The sequence below is a fragment of the Bombina bombina genome, chromosome 7 (genome assembly GCF_027579735.1).
Source record: "Bombina bombina isolate aBomBom1 chromosome 7, aBomBom1.pri, whole genome shotgun sequence".
Classification (NCBI taxonomy): domain Eukaryota; kingdom Metazoa; phylum Chordata; class Amphibia; order Anura; family Bombinatoridae; genus Bombina; species Bombina bombina.
This window is the reverse complement of record NC_069505.1, coordinates 562,265,366-562,287,016: the sequence shown is the minus strand read 5'-3', so window position 1 is coordinate 562,287,016 and position 21,651 is coordinate 562,265,366. Positions and strand designations below refer to the sequence as shown.

At 37.2% G+C, this 21,651-nt stretch overlaps 1 protein-coding gene and 1 long non-coding RNA gene across 3 annotated transcripts in view; one reads left to right on the top strand and one right to left on the bottom strand.

The window, feature by feature from the left end:
- The window catches only part of LOC128667055 (uncharacterized), a 233,165-nt gene that overhangs the window by 100,771 nt on the left and 110,743 nt on the right, over nt 1–21,651 (top strand). For both annotated transcript variants that reach the window (XM_053721938.1, XM_053721937.1), the window contains exon 6: nt 6,809–6,928. In XM_053721938.1, the coding sequence (XP_053577913.1) occupies nt 6,809–6,928 (120 nt within the window). The remainder of the gene's footprint in view (nt 1–6,808; nt 6,929–21,651) is intronic.
- Nucleotides 4,222–21,651, bottom strand: part of LOC128667057 (uncharacterized) — a 157,740-nt gene continuing 140,310 nt past the window's right edge. Inside the window, exons 2-3 of the long non-coding RNA XR_008403287.1 lie at nt 5,442–5,585; nt 4,222–4,238 (exon numbers count right to left, since the gene is read on the bottom strand). This is a non-coding gene — a long non-coding RNA (uncharacterized LOC128667057). The remainder of the gene's footprint in view (nt 4,239–5,441; nt 5,586–21,651) is intronic.

Here is a 21,651-nt window from a genome sequence, read left to right as displayed (position 1 = left end):
CACTAGGGTGTACTCATAGAAGTATAAAACATCAGGCTAGAGTCCCATGAATTCAGATACACTCCAATGGGTGAAGGAAATCCACACAAGCCCTTTTGGGTATATACTCACAGGAACTACCCTCAATCAGTATGAGGTAAGGGCAGAGCGTAGGTCCTCAGTGAAGCCTGTGTGTACGCAATCCGTTGTACGTTCTTTTCCTTCAGGGTTCCTAATCAGGCTCGAGCAGTAAAGACGGTATGTAAGAAAAAAGAGTGCAATACTAGATCAATAACGTATAACACAATTTTATTTAGCTTCAAACACTTTGCACATGAGATAGTAAAAGTTTGCACTCACAATTTAAGCTCTCAATGTTATGAGGTAACTTATAGGCTCATATGTGACACCTCTATAGTGATCTCGGAGCTACATGAACTTTTCCTTCCCAAGTAAAAAAATTAAATAAACTGTAGTAAATTAGCAGCAGTACAAATGAGTGATGCTATAAGATGATCTGTGGTATGTCAATCAAGTAGTACTAATTAGTATAATGCCTGACGCGTTTCGAAGGTTATTACAGAAAATCATTTCTACCTTCTTCATCAGAGGCAATAACAATGATTGAATAAAACAACTAACCGCAAGATAAAGCTTTTTTGAGAAGGCGCTGACACGCCCACTGACACGTATACCGCACTCATTGGCCTCCCAGATGGGTGTCAGAATAACCTGACATCATTCAGCAGCTACGTGTCAGCAAAAAATCTGTGTGTCGGGTCTCTTGAGATGTCAGTAAATCCTAATATAATATAATTTTAACACACTTATTCTTGTATTGATATATGTTCTTCCTATTATTGAACCCCTAGTAAAAGAGTTTTTGGTTACATGTAAAAAATATATAATTCACTCTGAAGTGAAGGAATTATTTTATAAAAAGATTTCTAAAAAAAGGATAATGAACCAACATCGTGTATCTATTAATATGGGAGCAAAATGACATACACGCGCTAAAAAATGTTTCTTAATATTTTTTGATACCGAGGGAATGTGTTCCAAACATATAATATATATATTGAACAGTTAAAATATTTATCTTTTAAAACCGTAAAAAATTAAAAATAATAAATAATAAATATGTTTGGAATATTTCGAATATTAGAAACTTTCAGATTGTACCCCAAAACATTTCAAATTAACCATTTTAATATTTGGAGCAAAATTTTTAAATAACTTTTTTGGTCCTCCTAATGGTTAAACTATTAGAATAGCTTTCCAATTATACCCCAAACATTTCAGATAATCCTTTCCAATATCTGGGGCGAGGTCCTTAAAAAGTCCTTTAGTCCTACTGATTGACATAAAATTTATAAAATTTAGAAAAACTTTTGCAGACCACCTTTTACAATTTAAAGACTTCAACAACATTATATATATATATATATATATATATATATATATATATATATACACTTCAAAAGAGGTCCTGATAGAGAACCCAAACAATTGATAAGCACAACTCACATACTGTACATATCTAATAACTACTGTCCTTATTAGAACCAAAGTTCCTAATAAAATGTCATATATTGATATTTAAAATTTAAAAATGTAAATGTGAACATAAATACTATTACCTAAATGATTGTATTCATATTAGAGCAGGAAAGCAGCTAGGTCAATATCCTTATTTAGCCCTAATGGCACTAAGGACCCCATTTTGTGGATCCAAAAGGTTTCCCTTTTGCGAAGATCCAGGGGCCTGCTTCCTTCCCTTCTATTCTGTTTGACCACTTCCAAAATGGTTCCTTTTAGCCCTTTTGGATCCTTATTATGGAAGTGGGTAAAGTGCACTTGAACATTATGTGTGGTTAAACCAGCTTTATATTGTTTATGTGTTCCAGAAGTCTGACTTTAAAGGGGCTGGTCGTGCATCCTATGTATTTAAAACCGCAAACGCACTGCAGTAGATAAACCGCAAATGTTGATTTGCAGTTACATAGGGTTTCAATCACACACACTGACTTATTGCTGGTGGATATTACTTGTTTCGTAGGTTTTTTGTCATAATGGTTCTCACATGCTACGCAATTGGCCCTATTACCCTTAAAATACCCAATAGATTGTGAGTTTAACCCATTTCCTTCCTTTTTACCATTTTCTCTCAATTCACTTGGTGCCAAAATATTCTTAAAGTTCTTATTTTTCCTGAAAGTTACCTGGGGACCTGATAGTAAAACATCTTTTAATAGTTAATCTTTTTCCAGTATGTGCCAGTGTTTCTTTATCACTGCTTGTATTTCTTTGTTATAAGTTGTAACAAACTTAACGCCCTCATGAATCTTATTATTTTTCTTATATGGTCGCACTTTCAGCAGTTCATCTCTATGGGTGTTTCTTGCCTGCAGATAAGCTTTCTCAATATTTTTCTTTCTGTAGCCTTTTCTAATGAACCTTTTCTTCAGATTTTCAGATTCAAGCTCAAAATCCTCCATCCTACTGCAGTTCCTCCGAATACGTTGGAACTGCCCGTAAGGAATATTTCTAATCCAATTTGGATGATGACAACTACTGGCATGCAAATACCCATTCCTATCTGTTTATTTTTAAAAAAGTTTGGTAATAATCTGGTCACCCTCATTGGACAATACTAGATCCAAAAATGCAATTTCTTTTTTTCACGCTTTATATTTGAATTTTAAATTTGAATCATTAATATTTACAAATTCGATGAAATCTAAGAGGGCTTTATCTCCCCCTTTCCATATCATCGATATAGCGGCCCCACATAACTATATCTGTCATGAAAGGGTTATGATTCTAAATTTTGTTATTTTCCCAGAACCCCATAAAGAGGTTGGCAAAGCTTTGGGCAAATTTAGTGCCCATAGCCGTGCCACTGATCTGTAAATAATATTTACTTTCAAAGAGGAAAAAATTATGTTCCAGGATGAAGGTTATAGCTTAAAGGAGAAAGTTCTGGGTATTCTTGGGTAGGGTAGTTCTATAGTTCAGCCAGAATTCAATAGCTGATACCCATTTGATGTGAGGAATGCATGTATACAAGCTACTCACGTCTAATGTTACCCACTGGTAATTCTCCTCCCATTTTATAGGGCATAGTTTATTAATTGTATCTGTGGTATCCCTGATATATGATTTTAAGAGTGGGACTAATGGCTGCAATATGTGTCCACGAATTCGGACAATCTAGTGGTGAGGGAGTTTATACCCGACACTATTGGTCTACCCGGGGGGGCTCCTAGGCCTTTGTGCACCTTTGGGAGGTGATAGAAAATAGCAGTTACCAGATCTGTTACATTCAAAAATTTTAACTCATTATCGTTCAATGTTCCCAGATGTTTGGCATCATCTAGTAAACTGCTATAATGTCTCATAAAGCGTGAAGTAGGATTCTTATCCAATTTCACATAAACTTCTGTATCCCCCAAAAGTCTGTTCGCTTCTTCAAGGTAATCATTTCTATCTTGGATTACAATTCCCCCCCCCCCCCCCCTTGTCCACTTCTCTAATTACTATCGAACTGTCATTACTTAGAAGGTCTAACCATACCTTTTCTTTTTTAGAAAGATTCCCATCTTTAATTTTGAAATTTTCACACATTTTATCCAGATCTGTTTAAACCAAACTGTTAAACACTGGAATGAAATTCCCTCTGGAATGTATGAGGTTAAATACAGAGTTGGGATTAAATGTTGTGTGAGGATCATATGTTAGGAGTGGATTTAAGTTTTCCACTTCTCTCAAAATCTCACTTTCCTCTTGTAAGGCCTTCAGAACCTTCAGTCACTCAACATCATCCTTATTTAGTGACCTATTTTCATTTTCAGGTATTTGTTGTGAACTTTCAATTTTGCTAAAGTGTCTATGTAGCGTTAGTTTCCGAATATATTTGTTCAAATCTACAAAGAGGCTAAAAGCATTAGGCCCCTTTGTCGGTGCAAAGGAAAGGCCTCGTCTCAGAGGAATTTCCTCTTCTATTGTAAGATTTCTTTTAGAGAGATTGAATACTTTCATTAGGTCACCCTTACTCACATCCATGATGGTTTCCTCCTTTTGTTTTCAAAATTTCTTTCCTCCTCTACATCCTCGTCTAGTTCTTCTATTCCTCTTTTCATTCCCTTTCCTCTCCAAGGAGGGATTTCTTTCCTCTCTGACCATTCATCCCAGAACTGTGGTTCCTGACTTATGTTTGGTGGTCTTTGGAATTGGGCCCCTGGAAAACCCTGATAGGTCTTTAAATATTTTGTATCATTAGTGGACGCATATTGTTGATTAGTCTGATTAGTGAATATGTCATATTTATTCGGGGTTTCTTTCCCCTTCAATTTATTGTGGTATTTATTAGGATATTGATTTTTATTTTTATATTTATATTTATTTTTAATGTAGTAATTGCTTTTGGTATTAGGAGGATAGTGTTTTACTACTTTTACTACTTTTCCCACTACTAATAAACCCTCTAGAATCACATGTTTTTAAAGGATATATATATATATATATATATATATTCAGGCCCACCTTACGTCAGTGACTTACCAAAGAGTACCCGGGAGTGTGTGGAGGACTAACCGATTACATGAAACGGAGTTTGGAGAGGTACAGGTTTTGGCCAGAAATTTGATTGTGTAATTAGAGGAGTCGACATTCCTAATTAGTGTGCACGAATGAGACTTTCTATTATACATCTGAAGTGCTGAACCGATCCTGTCACACTAGTCAACTCCAAGTGGGACTTATTATTTTTTTAGAGCGTTTTCATACCTCACATTGTTTGAGGGTTCTTCTTTCTGTGAGTACACACCCTGCGGGTTGGTGTTTTAATGATTTTTATATCTTTTTTACCTTATTAAAATATTCTGCACTTTGTAGGTTGCATTGTGCGCTTTCTTTTTGTGTGCATACTAGATAGATATATATATATATATATATATATATATATATATATATATATATATAAATCGAAGTAGAGTCATATAATCCTACTAAAGAAATGAAAATGAAGGTATCCTGCCCTATAACAAATAAGGTACACACATTTGATTACTGATAGTCTGTTCATGAGAGTGATGCCCCAATCAAAAGAAAAATCAGAAGATCTTAGACAAAGAATTATTGGAGATTTATAAGGGTGTTAAAGTCTACAATTTTTTTAATGTCTGGCTGTTCATTAATCTACGGGAAGACAAACTTTCTACAAATAAAGGAAATGTACTATTGTTGCTGCCCTCTCTGCGTTTGGGTGTCCTGCAACATGCAATGAAAAAGAACAGTAGGGCAATGGCAAAGAACATGCAGAAACCTCTTGGACTTCACATTGTTTCTGTTCATGTGTCCACTATAAGTATAACAATGAATGAGAATGGTATTAATGGACAGACATCACATTTCAAGTTTACCAAAAAAATAAATTATAAAACAAAATAAATAAAACACACCTGGATGTTCCTCAAAGTTTCTGTTGGAAATGTTTTGTGGATGTATGAGGCAAATGTTGGACTCATCAGAAGATACACACAACTCTGTGACAGAAGGTAGAAAAGTATTGCACGCAACCTCAAGCCACCTCCTAGGAACTCCTGCTATATACAAAGAAATTGCAATTTATATCAATAAATATTTAGATTTTACATGAAAGTATAAAAGTGTTCTTCAAGTTCCTCATGGATAGTAAAGTTTCAGACACAAAAGAGCTGGAAGCCTAAATTATCAGACGGGTCTTGCTGTATATTTATTCATCTGTCCGTGTGGATTTTATTATTTGGGTGAAACCACTCTTTAGGTACAGAGAATAAAGGAACATAAATCTACAATTAGAAGAAATATGCCATTGCTGATTTCTGCACATTTTGTCATGGTAGGCAACACAAAAAAAACAGTTGAGATTTCAGGGCATTGACCACACACCCAAACGGAGAAAGGGGCAACAGCGAATTATTATTAGGCTGAGATAGCTCAGCATGCTAAGGCAAGGGTTGCAGGTTCGATCCCCAGCGAGGTCCACCCAGCCTTTCATCCTTCTGAGGTCGATAAAATAAGCAGCACCTTGAGTTGAGAGTGACCCTTACGGGTGATTAGCTGCGCTTTACAAGAACCCAATACATACATACATAGTGTCTCAGACATTAAGGTACCCTAAAAAAAGTTGAAAGGGGATTCTGATTTGATTTGATTCTATACTGTTTATTTCATGCTTTTCAAATTGTACATATAATTATTTTGTATGTTTTTGGGGGTCTTTTGGATCTTGTCCATAGTAATGCCATTTTTTCCCTTGCACATCATGTAAGGTGACTAGATTTCCCAAACACTAATTCAGGACATTTCAGACCTAAATTCTTGCACGCTAACATTTTACATGATTCAATTTAGCGTATTTACATATAAACTGCAACATTATGTATTTTCCTATACAAAATATCATCATAGGGTAACAAATTATCCTCGATTGATATCTAGGTATTGGCAACATACTAAACAGGTGTGTGTGTATATATATATATATATATATATATATATATATACACACATACACATACACAAACACATTTATATACACAAACACATTTATATACACAAACACATGTGTATATATATATACACACACACACAGACACAAACACGTGTATATACACACACAAACACGTGTATATATATATATATACACACACAAACACGTAAATACACACACACAAACACGTGTATATATATATATACACACACAAACACGTGTATATACACACACACAAAGAGAAATGCACACACACAATATTATTAAATCTATTTTCTGTTTTGAATTCTGTAGAACAAGGAAGAGGTTTTACTTCAGATAGTCAGACGTCATTTGCAAGCAGTGAAACCTGTGATGTGGAATCCAAAGCTTCAAAAAAATTAAATAAATACCTACCTAAGTTAACATTCTCTGGTAAGTAACACATTTCACCAATACAGTACATAGCATCCACTGGAATGCAGGGACAGCTATATTTTAACATGATGGCACCCGTGACTAAAGGGAGGTGTGGAATAACCTCAATACTATGCGTATAAAATATATTTGAGCCAGATTACGAGTGATGCGCTAACATTTACACGCAAGCCAAAAGGGGTTTATCATGGCTAGTTTTGTGCCACAGATGTAGCGCTCGTTTTAAAAGTTTAAAGAAATCGTGATCACTTGAGCAGAGAAGTTAACTGTTTCACAAAACAAAAAAGTGTCACAAAACACATCACAAATACATTGAAAAGTACAGTTACACTCATAGTAACACTGTCTAATAAAAATTATTAAAAAAATAAAATGGGACAAAAAAGTTATAAGGGGTATGAGGTCTCAGGCATGCAAAGGGCTTTGACATAGAGATACATACTGTACATATACATGTATAAAGATGTAAATGTATATATATATGTTTATATGTGTGTATATATGTATTTATGTATTTATATTTGTATTTATGTATTTACAGACATATACACATTCAAACACATAAATACATATGTATACAATTAGACATATATTTAAGTGCATTGGAGCCCTTTGCAGGCATGTAGATGAAAACATGTAAAATCATATTTATGCAATATTTATGCATATTTAATAAAGTGTTATACTGTGTATTTACTGTATATATTATATATGTTCTATGCATTTATAGATATTTCTAAATATAATTTGAGAGAGAGAGATTTTACAAAAAAAAACCATTATATATAAAGTATCAACAATCAAGGACTGCACTCACTGGATTCAGATAAATTATAAATTATTTAATAGATGGTGACGTTTCGGGGTTCGCATACCCCTTCTTCAGTCCCAACACAGTGCAAATGAATCGTGGTGACTTTAAACATAATAAGCCCCTCTCATCTCACAATACAAAAACATTGCGCCAACAACTGTAACCCTGGCAACCCTCTATGCACTAATAAGAAACATTTAACATTGTATATATGTCCGAACAGCTTCGCCTCTGTAAGCACTACAAGCTGCTTTGAGTATGACACATACGCAGTCAAAATATGCTAATTAGCCATGCGGTCTCCAACTGAGCTGCTGACAGGCGTGCTCCGTAATTGCGCCCAATTGACTGAAGGTACTGTTTACAGATCGCTAACTGCTCCGTGTTCTACATCTGACAGAACGATTAAGATCTCACTAAGTAAGTGATTATAGTGTAAACCAGGCTAGCTTTTTTCACTCGAATTCCTATACATCGTGATGAAAAGTTATTCACTGTATTCATTACACATTCTGTTAGTGACACTGGTGAATCCTTCGGCCTATTTAGATATGTTTGACTATCAGCACACCATAAGTAGTAACAATTTTATTATAAATGAGGTAAATAAAGGAATAATAAATTATAGCAATCTATTTACATAGTGCAGCATTTATGGCTATATATAAAATCAGTCAAAAAAAGGAGGTAGGATCCAGCTTGATGCAAATAAAATCCATATTTATTGGCAAAGTTTAAAACGCCAAAGCAGGCTTAATGAACAGCAAACAGTGATAGCAAGCAAATTGGGTGTGTGAGCGTGAAACCAAGGCTTACATGTTTCGGCGCTCAGCCGTAATCATAGCCATAGGTGTCATGCAGGTGAATGCAAGTTTAAAAAATCAGTGTTACAGTTTAATTGGATAAAAACAAAGAATACAAAACACGCCCACACACCAGGTAAGAAAAAACTTAACCCTTAGTACCCTAGACCTGTACAGCAGGAGTACACATATAAAGAGTATATACATGCAATCACTAATAGTCTAATGGAAATATATCCTGTAAATATTATAAACTATAATTCTAGACAAGAGATAGCATATGATACGGTAAAAAGAAAAATGTAAAAAAGGAAAAAAGAAAAAGAAAATAAACTATGCAAGCATACTGAAAAGAGAACATTTTAACTATGATAACCATAGTGCTGTCAATAATAAGACCATACAGTATGACAAAATATTGGGAGAATATAGCATATTTATATAAAACATAATGATGCAATATACACCAGATAAATTAATGTTAGTCAAGGATATTGGCCAACATGTGCATACTCATTAGGTAGTGGTAAAAATCTTACCTGGAAAACATATATAGTGTAGAATATAATATATATTACAATATGTAGAAAAAACTTTATGCCCATGTATGGCCAATATCGTGACCTAAGTATGTGAACCCACTGATTGGGGATGAATGTGAGAATCTCATAAAGGAGATAGATGTAGGAAAGAATCCACCAATAATAAGGGGTTCACTATTCAGCAAGCACTAAAGCAGAATGTATATAGAGTCAGTATATCAAAATGACATACCTTTGAAAATTATCAATAGTAGACTGAAGGTATACTCTTGTTACAAAGTAATATCTCAAAAAGTGTGTAACACTTAAAAAAGTGAATACATACACATATACATAAATACACACATATATATATATATATATATATATATATATATATATATATATACAGGGCAATCATGCAGGTAACCACATATCAATGTAGACTTAGCAGTATTTAAGGGAAAAGGGTCAAAAATTATATTGGGAAATCGGAGGGAGAAGGCAAAATGGAAAATATTCACAAAAGAATATGATTTGAAAAAATGTGTAAATGATCAGAATTGTATATCACTGATCATTCCCAAAAATTAATCAAATCGTATCTTGAGTTTAAACCCAAAGGTAGTCTGGTTTTGAGGGTGTATATCCAATATACCTCCCTTTTGGCAAGTATGTTTTCAAGGTTGCCTCCTCTCTTGGGCACCTTTGCTTGTTCTATTGCCGCCCATTTAAAGGAATTCAAACTGCTGTGATGTTTGGTTGAAAAATGTTGAACAAGTGGTGTGCTTGATGTACCTTTTGTAATAGTCGAGAAATGTTCTCTAATACGGGAATTTATATCCCTTGAGGTTAACCCTACGTATTGAATATTACACAAGGTACATGTAATAATATATATGACATTAGTGCTCTGGCAGTTTAAACAGGTTTTAATTGGGTATGTCTGTCCCGTTATTGCTGAAGTGAATTCTTTAGTAACCCAAACAAAATCACAGGGCTTACATTTTTTGTGTCCGCATTTAAACATGCCCAGATGTTGTAACCATGAGCTAGTGTAACAAGAGGTCTGTTTTAATTCTGTGGGAGACAAAATCGATGCCAATGTGGGGCTTTTCTTGTATGAACACCTGACACCCTGTTTTACAGTTTCAACCAACTTATCATTGGCTGCCAGTAACTGGAAATGTTTCCTGACTATGTTACAAATTTGGGGGTATTGTGTGCTGAAGGTAGTCACAAAATGTACACCTTGGAAGTCTCTGTGTGTATTTCAGGGTTTATCCACCAAGAGAAGGTCCCTATCCAGTTGGTCAACAGCTAATCTAGCCTGTCTAATGTGTCCACAAGTGTATTTTCTCTCTTTTAGTCTCTTCTCTAGACAACCTGCCTCCTGCACGTAGTCCTCCATGTTGCTGCAATTCCTTTTAAGCCTTGTGAACTGGCCTTTTGCAACAGCATAAGATGTATTTTTTGGATGGCAACTGGAGGCGTGCAGGAGGGTGTTGCCCGAGATTGGTTTTCGGTACACTTTTGATACAATTTTGCCACTTCTCTCTCCTGTAAGGCATAAATCTAAATAGTTTATAGAGATGTTGTCAGTGGTGTATGTGAAACTTAAGTTCAAATTGTTTTTGTTAATCATGTCAATAAAATTCATAATGTCTGCAGGAGGGCCTGACCAGATAAGAAGGAGGTCGTCAATATAACGTTTAAAGAAACAGATGTGTGATCTAAATGGGTTGCTATGGTCAAAGATGTTTTCTAGCTCCCATTTGCCAAGGAATAGATTCGCATAGGAGGGGGCATATGTCAGGCTCAACCTTATGGTATCTAAAAGAATTAGAATGTTTGGGCCATGTTTGACAAGTGAACCACAACTGCTGGGATTTAGCTAGCTAAATTTGTGTATGTTGCTGAAGTGGTTAATGGACGCAGCATAGAGAAATCTGGCAGCATAGTTGAGTCCATAAAACCATACAGCAGGATATAATATATTGAAGGCGTTTGTTAGTAGTTCCTATAGCCACCACATGTGTATATTGATACACTGAATAGGTGTGGCAGGAAAACTAGCAAACAGTTCAAATGTGAAATACAAAACCAAATATCAGTATTACTGAAAACTGCAGTCTGAAATAGAGTAGTTATAACAGCCCTTTAAATCTAAGAAATATTACAAGCTGTCAGCTTAACTATAATGAAGCGCCAAGAGTGCTTTTTGTAGTGTGCACAAAATGGATTTTAAATTTAGAGAGATTGTTTGCAGAGATTCTGATAACAGTCTTTGTAATATATGCATATATTTTTATCCAAGCGCTTATAAGTTCATATATGGCAGCTTAACACTTTCCACAAGAAATGTATACATGTAGCAGATGTTCTTACCGGTATAAACTTAAGTGTAAGTTGCGGCCGTTGCAAGAAGGAGAATGCTGCATCTCAGAGTGAGGCGTGGAGGTTGTGAGGATGAAGCAGTAGGTGCTTTGTGAACAGCGTTCACAAAATAAGCTGGATCAAGAGGGAGCTTGTAAAATAGCTCTTCAGGTAGAGGATGGCTGTAAGGATACTATCTGTCTCCAATACTAAGCAATGAGAATAAGGCAGGTGAGCCTTATAAAGCTGTTGAGAGTAAGCTGCTGGGTCCTAAAGTGAGACAAGTTTGTTATGTTGTATACATAGAGAGGATGACAACCTGACAGGACCCCCCTCTCAAGGAGCAACTCCCGGTGCTCAGGGTCGAGGGCTATCCGGATTGCGTTGGTGAAACCGGGATACAAGTCGAGGAGCAGAAATGTTAGAGGCCGGTTCCCAGGAGTCTTCATCAGAAGAGTAACCTTTCCAGTTTATAAGATATTCCAACCGACCATTCCTTCGACGAGAGTCCAAGATAGAGGAAACCTCATATTCCAGGTTAGGGTCTATAGCAACAGTAGGATGAGGAGTTACAGTAGTCGAGGCTCGGAGCTCCTTATAGGGTTTCAGCAGGGAAACATGAAATGTCGGATGGATTTTAAGGGAATTCGGTAAGGTCAAACGAACAGCATTGAGGTTAATAACTCTCTCAACAGGGTATGGACCAACAAACAGAGGAGAGAGTTTTTTCGAGGGTGTATTCAATTTCATATTCCTGGTGGAAAGCCAGACCAAATCACCTGGTGAGTAGTGAGGAGCAGGCAATCTTCGGCGATCATAATACCTCTTGTACTGATCCTTGGCTTTAACTATAGCTAATTCAATATTCTTGAAGTTCGAAGAGATATCTTCAGATAATTGGGAAATACTGGGCGATAAGGTATCGGATGTTGGCAGTAGGTGGAACCGAGGATGAAATCCATAGTTAGCAAAGAAGGGTGTTTGATTAATTGCAGAATGATGCATATTATTGTAACAGAATTCAGCATAGGATATAAAGTCAGACCAGTGATGTTGCTGGGAAGAACAGAAGGACCTGAGGAATTGTTCCAACCACTGGTTGCACCTTTCGGTTTGACCGTTTCCCTGAGGATGGTAGGCTGTAGTGAGTTTTCTTTGTAAAGAGAATGTTTTGCAAAATTCTTGCCATAATCTGCTGGAAAATTGTGTACCACGGTCACTGAGAATGGTAGTGGGAAGACCATGATGCTTGAATACATGATTAAGCAATAAATGTATGGTCTCCATTGCAGTTGGTAGTTTGGTAAAGGGTATAAAATGGCACATTTTGGTAAATAAATCCACTACGACGAGGATAGTAGTGTTTCTGGATGACACCGGTAAATCGACGATGAAATCCAATGCGATTTCAGACCATGGTCTTGTAGGGGTAGGTAAAGGCATGAGCAAGCCATAAGGTGGATGTTTATCTCTTTTAGAGATAGTGCAGACAGGACAAGAAAGAACGTGTTCTTTGATATCTTTATACAAATGAGGCCACCAGTAGTGTCTTGTGACTAATTCATGGGTTTTGGTAACCCCAGGATGACCCGCTAGAGATGATTCATGGACAGAGCGAAGTAGCGAGGGTCTGAGTGATGGTGGAATGTATAGTTTTGAACCATGGTAATAACAACCGTCTGGATGGAGTTGTATCATATGTAATGGTTTATTGTGATCTTTGTTTTGTTCTTTCAGGACTGTCGATAAAGATTCAAAAGTAAATAGAAGGAATTTATCCTTTGGGATAATAGATTGTTCCGTTGTGGATACTGAAGTCTCAGATGCAATTCTGGAAAGAGCATCAGCTTTCTGGTTTTTTCCAGAAGGTCGGTAAGTGATAAGAAAGTTGAAGCGAGAGAAGAAAAGATTCCATCTGACTTGTCTAGCTGACAAGGTACGAGTACTTTTCAGGTATTGCAAATTCCTGTGGTCTGTGTAAATTAATGTAGGAATGGTGACCCCTTCCAACAAGTGACGCCAATGTTCTAATGAAAGTTTTATTGCAAGAAGTTCCTTGTCACCAATTGCATAGTTTTGTTCAGCTGTATTTAAAGTACGGGAATAAAAAGCTACAGGATGCAGAGGTTTTGTTAAATCTTCTCTCTGTGACAAGATGGCCCCAATGGCGAGGTTGGAGGCGTCAACCTCCAGTATGAACTGAAGTTTCATATTGGGGAAACGCAGAATAGGTGCTGTAGTAAATCTTTGTTTGAAGAAGTCAAAAGCAGTTTGAGCTTCCTGGGTCCATTTAAAAGGTGTATTCGCTCTTGTTAGGGCTGTTAAAGGTATTGCGAGTTTTGAAAAGTTTTTTATGAACTTGCGGTAGAAGTTCGCGAAACCCATGAAGCATTGTACCTGGCGTTTAGTTTTGGGAATAGGCCAGTTTAGAATAGCTTCTATCTTTTTGTTTTCCATACGTATACCAGAAGAAGTTATTTCATAACCCAAAAATGATATAGACTGTGAGTTAAACAAACATTTTTCAGCTTTTGCATATAGATGGTTACCTCTGAGCCTAGAGAGGACTTGTCTTACGTGGAGGACATGTTCTTGATAAGTTTTAGAGTATATTAAGATGTCATCTAAGTAAATAACTATATAGACATCTAAGATATCTCTGAATAGGTCATTGATCAGGTGCTGAAAGGTTGCAGGGGCGTTACAAAGGCCAAACGGCATAACGACATACTCAAATAGGCCGTAGCGGGTCCTAAATGCCGTCAACCATTCATCGCCTGACCTAATCCGTATGAGATTGTATGCACCCCTTAAGTCTAATTTTGTGAAGAATTTAGCCCCCTCCAATCTTTCTATGAGTTCTGGAATGAGGGGCAGGGGATAACGGTTTTTGACTGTTATTTTGTTTAACTGCCTGTAATCGACAATTGGTCTAAGAGACCCATCTTTATTTTTTACGAAAAATATACCGGCACTGGCCGGAGATGTGGAAGGACGTATAAATCCTTTTTTTAAATTTTCATCAAGGTATGATTTCAAGTGTTTGAGCTCTGGCTCTGATAGAGGGAATATATGCCCGGATGGAATTTCAGAGCCTGGTATGATTTCAATCGGGCAATCATATTTCCTGTGGGGAGGCAGGTTTTCAGAATCTGTTTTACTAAACACATCGGCATAATCCTGGTAAACTTCAGGAATGTTGACATCCTGGAAGTCTTCAGTGGTTTGTAAAACAGTGACTGGAAAACAGGTAGACAAGCAGAAACTGGAATTAAACGTAAGGGACTGATTAGCCCAGTTAATGTGAGGATTATGTGTAGTGAGCCAACTAATGCCTAAAACTATGGGTGAAATAGGCGAGGAGATAACATCGAATGTAATATACTCCCTGTGATGTTCTGTGGTCACTACTAGTAGGGGGATTGTTTGAAATTCTACTGGGCCAGAAGTGATGGGATTGCCATCAATGCCTCTCAAAGAAACAGGAGTCCGTTTGTGCACCAAAGGTATTTTATTTACATGTGTGAATTGTTTATCTATATATGAGGCTGTTGCTCCTGAGTCAATTATCGCGGAAGCGTTGACTCGGTGATGGTCCCACTGTAATAGAAGGGATAAATTTAGGTAGGATGATGGTTGTATCAGAGTACTGCAGCAGAATGGTTGCATAATAGTCTTACCCTTGTTTTGCCTCTGGAGAGTTGGGCATTCTTTGACAGTGTGGTTATCAGATGCACAATACAAACAGAGGTTGTTTCTTCTTCTCCTGATCTTTTCCTCAGGCGACAGAGGACCTTTTATCATACCTATGTCCATAGGTTCAGATGTAGGTTTGACTATGTGAGGTGTTGTCTGTTTCTTTGGGTATGTGTCGTGATAAGACCTCTCCTGCTGTCGTTCCCTAAGACGTCTGTCTATTGTTATAGTAAGGGTCATTAATTCCTCAAGTGTAGGTGGTAACTCTATTCTAGAAAGTTCATCTTTTATTCCATCAGAGAGACCTAGTCTGAATTGATTTCTCAATGAAATATCGTTCCATAAAGTATCTTTTGCGCATTTTTTAAAGTCAGTAATGTAGTCTTGAACTACTCTTTTCTTTTGTGTAAGACTTCTCATAGCATTTTCTGCAGTGATTTGTTTGTATGGGTCCTCATAGAGTTGACCCATTGCAGTAAAAAAAAATTCTAAGGAATTCAATATATCATCATTGCTCTCAAAATAAGCATTAGCCCACGTGCGGGGCTCTCCCCTTAGGTAAGATATAACCGTGAGAACCCTAGCTCTATCGTTAGGGTAAGTGTGGGGTCTGAGAGAAAACATTAGTAAACAGGCATTTTTAAAATCTCTATAGAGAGACCTATCACCATGAAATTTCTCAGGAGGACTGACCTGAGGCTCTATTATGGGAAGTCTTTTATCAACAACATCCCTAATATATGCTTTTAATGTATCATTCTCAGCCTTGAGTGTATTTAAACCTTCTGTTAGTATATCAACCCTTTGGTTTAATGACTGCATATGGGCGTTGATCCCAGCTGGGTCCATGTTGTAATTGGCTTAGTATTCTGTCAGGCTCAACCTTATGGTATCTAAAAGAATTAGAATGTTTGGGCCATGTTTGACAAGTGAACCACAACTGCTGGGATTTAGCTAGCTAAATTTGTGTATGTTGCTGAAGTGGTTAATGGACGCAGCATAGAGAAATCTGGCAGCATAGTTGAGTCCATAAAACCATACAGCAGGATATAATATATTGAAGGCGTTTGTTAGTAGTTCCTATAGCCACCACATGTGTATATTGATACACTGAATAGGTGTGGCAGGAAAACTAGCAAACAGTTCAAATGTGAAATACAAAACCAAATATCAGTATTACTGAAAACTGCAGTCTGAAATAGAGTAGTTATAACAGCCCTTTAAATCTAAGAAATATTACAAGCTGTCAGCTTAACTATAATGAAGCGCCAAGAGTGCTTTTTGTAGTGTGCACAAAATGGATTTTAAATTTAGAGAGATTGTTTGCAGAGATTCTGATAACAGTCTTTGTAATATATGCATATATTTTTATCCAAGCGCTTATAAGTTCATATATGGCAGCTTAACACTTTCCACAAGAAATGTATACATGTAGCAGATGTTCTTACCGGTATAAACTTAAGTGTAAGTTGCGGCCGTTGCAAGAAGGAGAATGCTGCATCTCAGAGTGAGGCGTGGAGGTTGTGAGGATGAAGCAGTAGGTGCTTTGTGAACAGCGTTCACAAAATAAGCTGGATCAAGAGGGAGCTTGTAAAATAGCTCTTCAGGTAGAGGATGGCTGTAAGGATACTATCTGTCTCCAATACTAAGCAATGAGAATAAGGCAGGTGAGCCTTATAAAGCTGTTGAGAGTAAGCTGCTGGGTCCTAAAGTGAGACAAGTTTGTTATGTTGTATACATAGAGAGGATGACAACCTGACAGCATATTTCGCCCCCATGGCTGTACCACATCTTTGCACATAGTATTTGCCTTCAAAGGTAAATAAATTATGAGTCAATAAGAACTCAAGAATTCTTAGAATATAGTCTTGAAAATCTAATGTATATTCTGTGTGAGTTGTCAAAAAATATCTTACAGCTTCAATACCTCTGTTGTGTGGAATCCTAGAATATAGAGAAACCACATCAACCGAAAGCCAATGGTAGTTGGTTTGCCAGTTTATATTGGTTAGAAGGTTCAGTTTGTGCTTTGAATCTCTCGTGTATGAAGGTAGTTGGTTAACCAATGGCTGTAAGATGGCATCCAACCACTGGGACAATCTTTCAAAGATAGAATCAATACCGCTGACTATTGGGCGGCCTTGTACATTGGTGAGAGACTTATGAACCTTAGGGAACATATGGAAGACTGGGGTTCTGGGGTACTTAACATAAAGATAGTCTGCTGTATTGTCATCTAAGAAACCATGTTCAACACCATCATCTAAGATATCAAATAGTAGTTTCTTGTACTCATTTGTTGGATTTCTGGGTAAGATCGAATAATCAGTGGGGATATTTAATTGTCTGAGTGCTTCTGATATGTAATCCTTCCTATCAAGTACTACAACCGTACCTCCCTTATCAGATGGACGGATTACTAGGTCAGATCTTTGTTGTAATGACCTAAGTGCTTCTGTCTGTCTTTTAGTCAAATTTTTAGTTGTTTGTTCAGTGGTCTCCTTAAGTTTCTGCAAATCAGATTCTACTCGTGCATGAAATGTCTCTATTATTGACCCTCTGTTTTGTATCGGATAAAAAGTAGATTTGTTTTTAAATGAGTATGCCCTATTGAGTGTTCCTGATACTGTGTTGCTCTCAATAGCCAAATTTTGAAGGGATATAAGGTCACAAGTTTCTGAAAAGGTATTTGTACCTATAATGGATGTAGTGTGGAGACTATCAGGTTCTAAAATGATTGTCTCCTGTGGAGTATCTGCAAAATATTTCTTTAATGTAATATTCCTGACGAATTTGTTAATATCTATGAGTGTCTGAAAAATATCAAAGTTTGTAGTAGGTGCAAAACCCAAACCTAAAGAGAGTACATCTACTTGGTCTTTAGTCAGTGTAGCAGAAGATAGATTTACCACACTATTTATTTGTATTTGGTCTGTGTGCGGTTGCCCCGTACTGGATATCTCTCTTGGCTGTTGGCCTGAGTCCCCCCTATACCCTGTGATGGAGGGTCCATGGGAAAAACCTGATTCAATAATGACATTTCATATGCTCCTGTGTTTGTAGAGTATGTACTCATCTGTTCATCTGGTCTGTTAGTAGAGATATATTTAGAAACAATGTTTTTATCTTTAGATTTCACTACTTGAGGTGCTGAACTTATGGCTATAGTATTGGGTACAGCGGGAATGTTGGAGATGTTAGAGGTGTTAGAGACGATAGGAGCCTTCAGAATACCTTGTTGCGTATTAGAGATGGTATTTATCTGGGTTACTCTGTCTATTTCACCACCTGATGTATATTCATCAGACGATCTGTCTGTATCGCTATCAGAAGAACTGACTTGTTTTTGATTACCCCTTCTATGTCTGCGGTTACCCCTGTGGTTTTTGTTTTTGTTCTGTGGTAAGCTTCTTCTATAGTTGGAACGTTGTTTTTTGTTCCAAATATATACTGAATTTTTCTGATAATCAGTCTTATCACGGATAAACTTGATATGTTTGTTTTCCATTATAACTTGCTTACCACGGGCCAAAGACTCTTGTAATATTTTATCAAATTTGGCAAAATCTGGGTCAACACTACGATTATTTAACTCTATCTGAAGGGTATCTATCTCTTGTTTAATTTCATTAAGTTGCTGAGTTCTATATTGTACTAATACCAGCATTAATTGACATGAACATTCAGATAATACTGCATTCCATTTATCAACAAACTCAATGTCCGTAGTATCAACATCAAAAGTGGGGAATTTAAAGATCCGTAATCCTCTTGGGATCATTTGGGCTTTGAGATATGATTGAAATGTCCAAATGTCCCACTGTGCTTTGGTCTCCTTAAATAACAAAGTCTCCACTGTATCAAATAAAGTGCTAAGTGAGAGTGTCCCCTTATCTTCTGAAAATATTTTTTCACATTCTGTGGAAAAGTTACTACGTGCCGTAGCAGGTCTCAGGGAAAAATATTGTTGTGCTGTTTCTTCCATTATATTAATGGTTAAGTGTTCGTTGCCAAATGGATACTCAATATATAGAGAAAAAGCCCCTGTATTAGTTAATGGCAGCGAAGAGTTTCCCTGGGTATCACCAGTAATACCCAAATAGCAGTGATATAAGGAAGTTTAGGAAGTTCTCTTATAATATGCAAATCAGGTGCGAACAGAAGTACAAACAAGTATATGCTGTTGTGTCCGGGACTTACCCCAAGGGAGCATAACCGCCCCCGGTATTTGTATATGCCGTGCAGTGCCTCAGACAGGAGTTCTATGCAGCCGGGGGACCTCCGTGGTCAAACCGAAAGCAAATCGGTGGGCTAGCACATCAGGTGGTGAAATAGACAGAGTAACCCAGATTAATACCATCTCTAATAAACAACAAGGTATTCTGAAGGCTCCTATCGTCTCTAACACCTCTAACATCTCCAACATTCCCGCTGTACCCAATACTATAGCCATAAGTTCAGCACCTCAAGTAGTGAAATCTAAAGATAAAAACATTGTTTCTAAATATATCTCTACTAACAGACCAGATGAACAGATGAGTACATACTCTACAAACACAGGAGCATATGAAATGTCATTATTGAATCAGGTTTTTCCCATGGACCCTCCATCACAGGGTATAGGGGGGACTCAGGCCAACAGCCAAGAGAGATATCCAGTACGGGGCAACCGCACACAGACCAAATACAAATAAATAGTGTGGTAAATCTATCTTCTGCTACACTGACTAAAGACCAAGTAGATGCACTCTCTTTAGGTTTGGGTTTTGCACCTACTACAAACTTTGATATTTTTCAGACACTCATAGATATTAACAAATTCGTCAGGAATATTACATTAAAGAAATATTTTGCAGATACTCCACAGGAGACAATCATTTCTCTTGTTAAGTGTATCCAGTCCACGGATCATCCATTACTTGTGGGATATTCTCCTTCCCAACAGGAAGTTGCAAGAGGATCACCCACAGCAGAGCTGCTATATAGCTCCTCCCCTAACTGCCATATCCAGTCATTCTCTTGCAACTCTCAACAAAGATGGACGTAGTAAGAGGAGAGTGGTGTATTATAGTTAGTTTCTTAACTTCAATCAAAAGTTTGTTATTTTTAAATGGTACCGGAGTGTACTGTTTTATCAAAGGCAGCATTAGAAGAAGAATCTGCCTGTGATTTCTATGATCTTAGCAGAAGTAACTAAGATCCATTGCCGTTCTCACATATTCTGAGGAGTGAGGTAACTTCAGAGAGGGAATGGCGTGCAGGTTTTCCTGCAATAAGGTATGTGCAGTAAACATATTTCTAGGGATGGAACTTGCTAGAAAAATGCTGCTGATACCGGATTAATGTAAGTTAAGCCTAAATGCAGTGATTTAATAGCGACTGGTATCAGGCTTATTAACAGAGATACATACTCTTATAAAAGTGTAATATAAAACGTTTGCTGGCATGTTTAATCGTTTTTATATATGCTTTGGTGATAAAACTTATTGGGGCCTAGTTTTTTCCACATGGCTGGCTTTATTTTTGCCTAGAAACAGAGGCTTTCCACTGTTATAGTATAAAAGTTACAGTTGGTGCAGTTAAAATTACAAACTGTGACATTCAGCTTCCCTCAGCAGTCCCCTGCATGCTATAGGACATCTCTGATGGGCTCAAAAGGCTTCAAAAGTAGGAGCTGTGGCAGTTGTTATGACTGTTTAAAAAACATATTTTTCGTTTTGTTAATCTGTTTTTTGTATTAAGGGGTTAATCATCCATTTGCAAGTGGGTGCAATGCTCTGCTAACTTGTTACATACACTGTAAAAACTTTGTTAGTGTAACTGCCTTTTTTCACTGTTATTTCAAATTTTGCCCAAATTTGTTTCTCTTAAAGGCACAGTAACGTTTTTTTATATTGCTTGTTAACTTTGTTTAAAGTGTTTTCCAAGCTTGCTAGTCTCATTGCTAGTCTGTACAAACATGTCTGACACAGAGGAAACTACTTGTTCATTATGTTTAAAAGCCATGGTGGAGCCCCATAGGAGAATGTGTACTAAATGTATTTATTTCACCTTAAACAGTAAAGATCAGTCTTTATCTATAAAAGAATTGTCACCAGAGGGGTTTGTCGAGGGGGAAGTTATGCCGACTAACTCTCCCCACGTGTCGGACCCTTCGCCTCCCGCTCGAGGGAGGCACGCTAATATGGCGCCAAGTACATCAGGGATGCCCATAGCGATTACTTTGCAGGACATGGCTGCAATCATGAATAATACCCTGTCACAGGTATTAGCCAGATTGCCTGAATTGAGAGGCAAGCGCGATAGCTCTGGGGTTAGACGAGATACAGAGCGCATAGATGCTGTAAGAGCCATGTCTGATACTGCGTCACAATATGCAGAACCTGAGGACGGAGAGCTTCAGTCTGTGGGTGACGTCTCTGAATCGGGGAGACCTGATTCAGAGATTTCTAATTTTAAATTTAAGCTTGAGAACCTCCGTGTGTTACTTGGGGAGGTATTAGCTGCTCT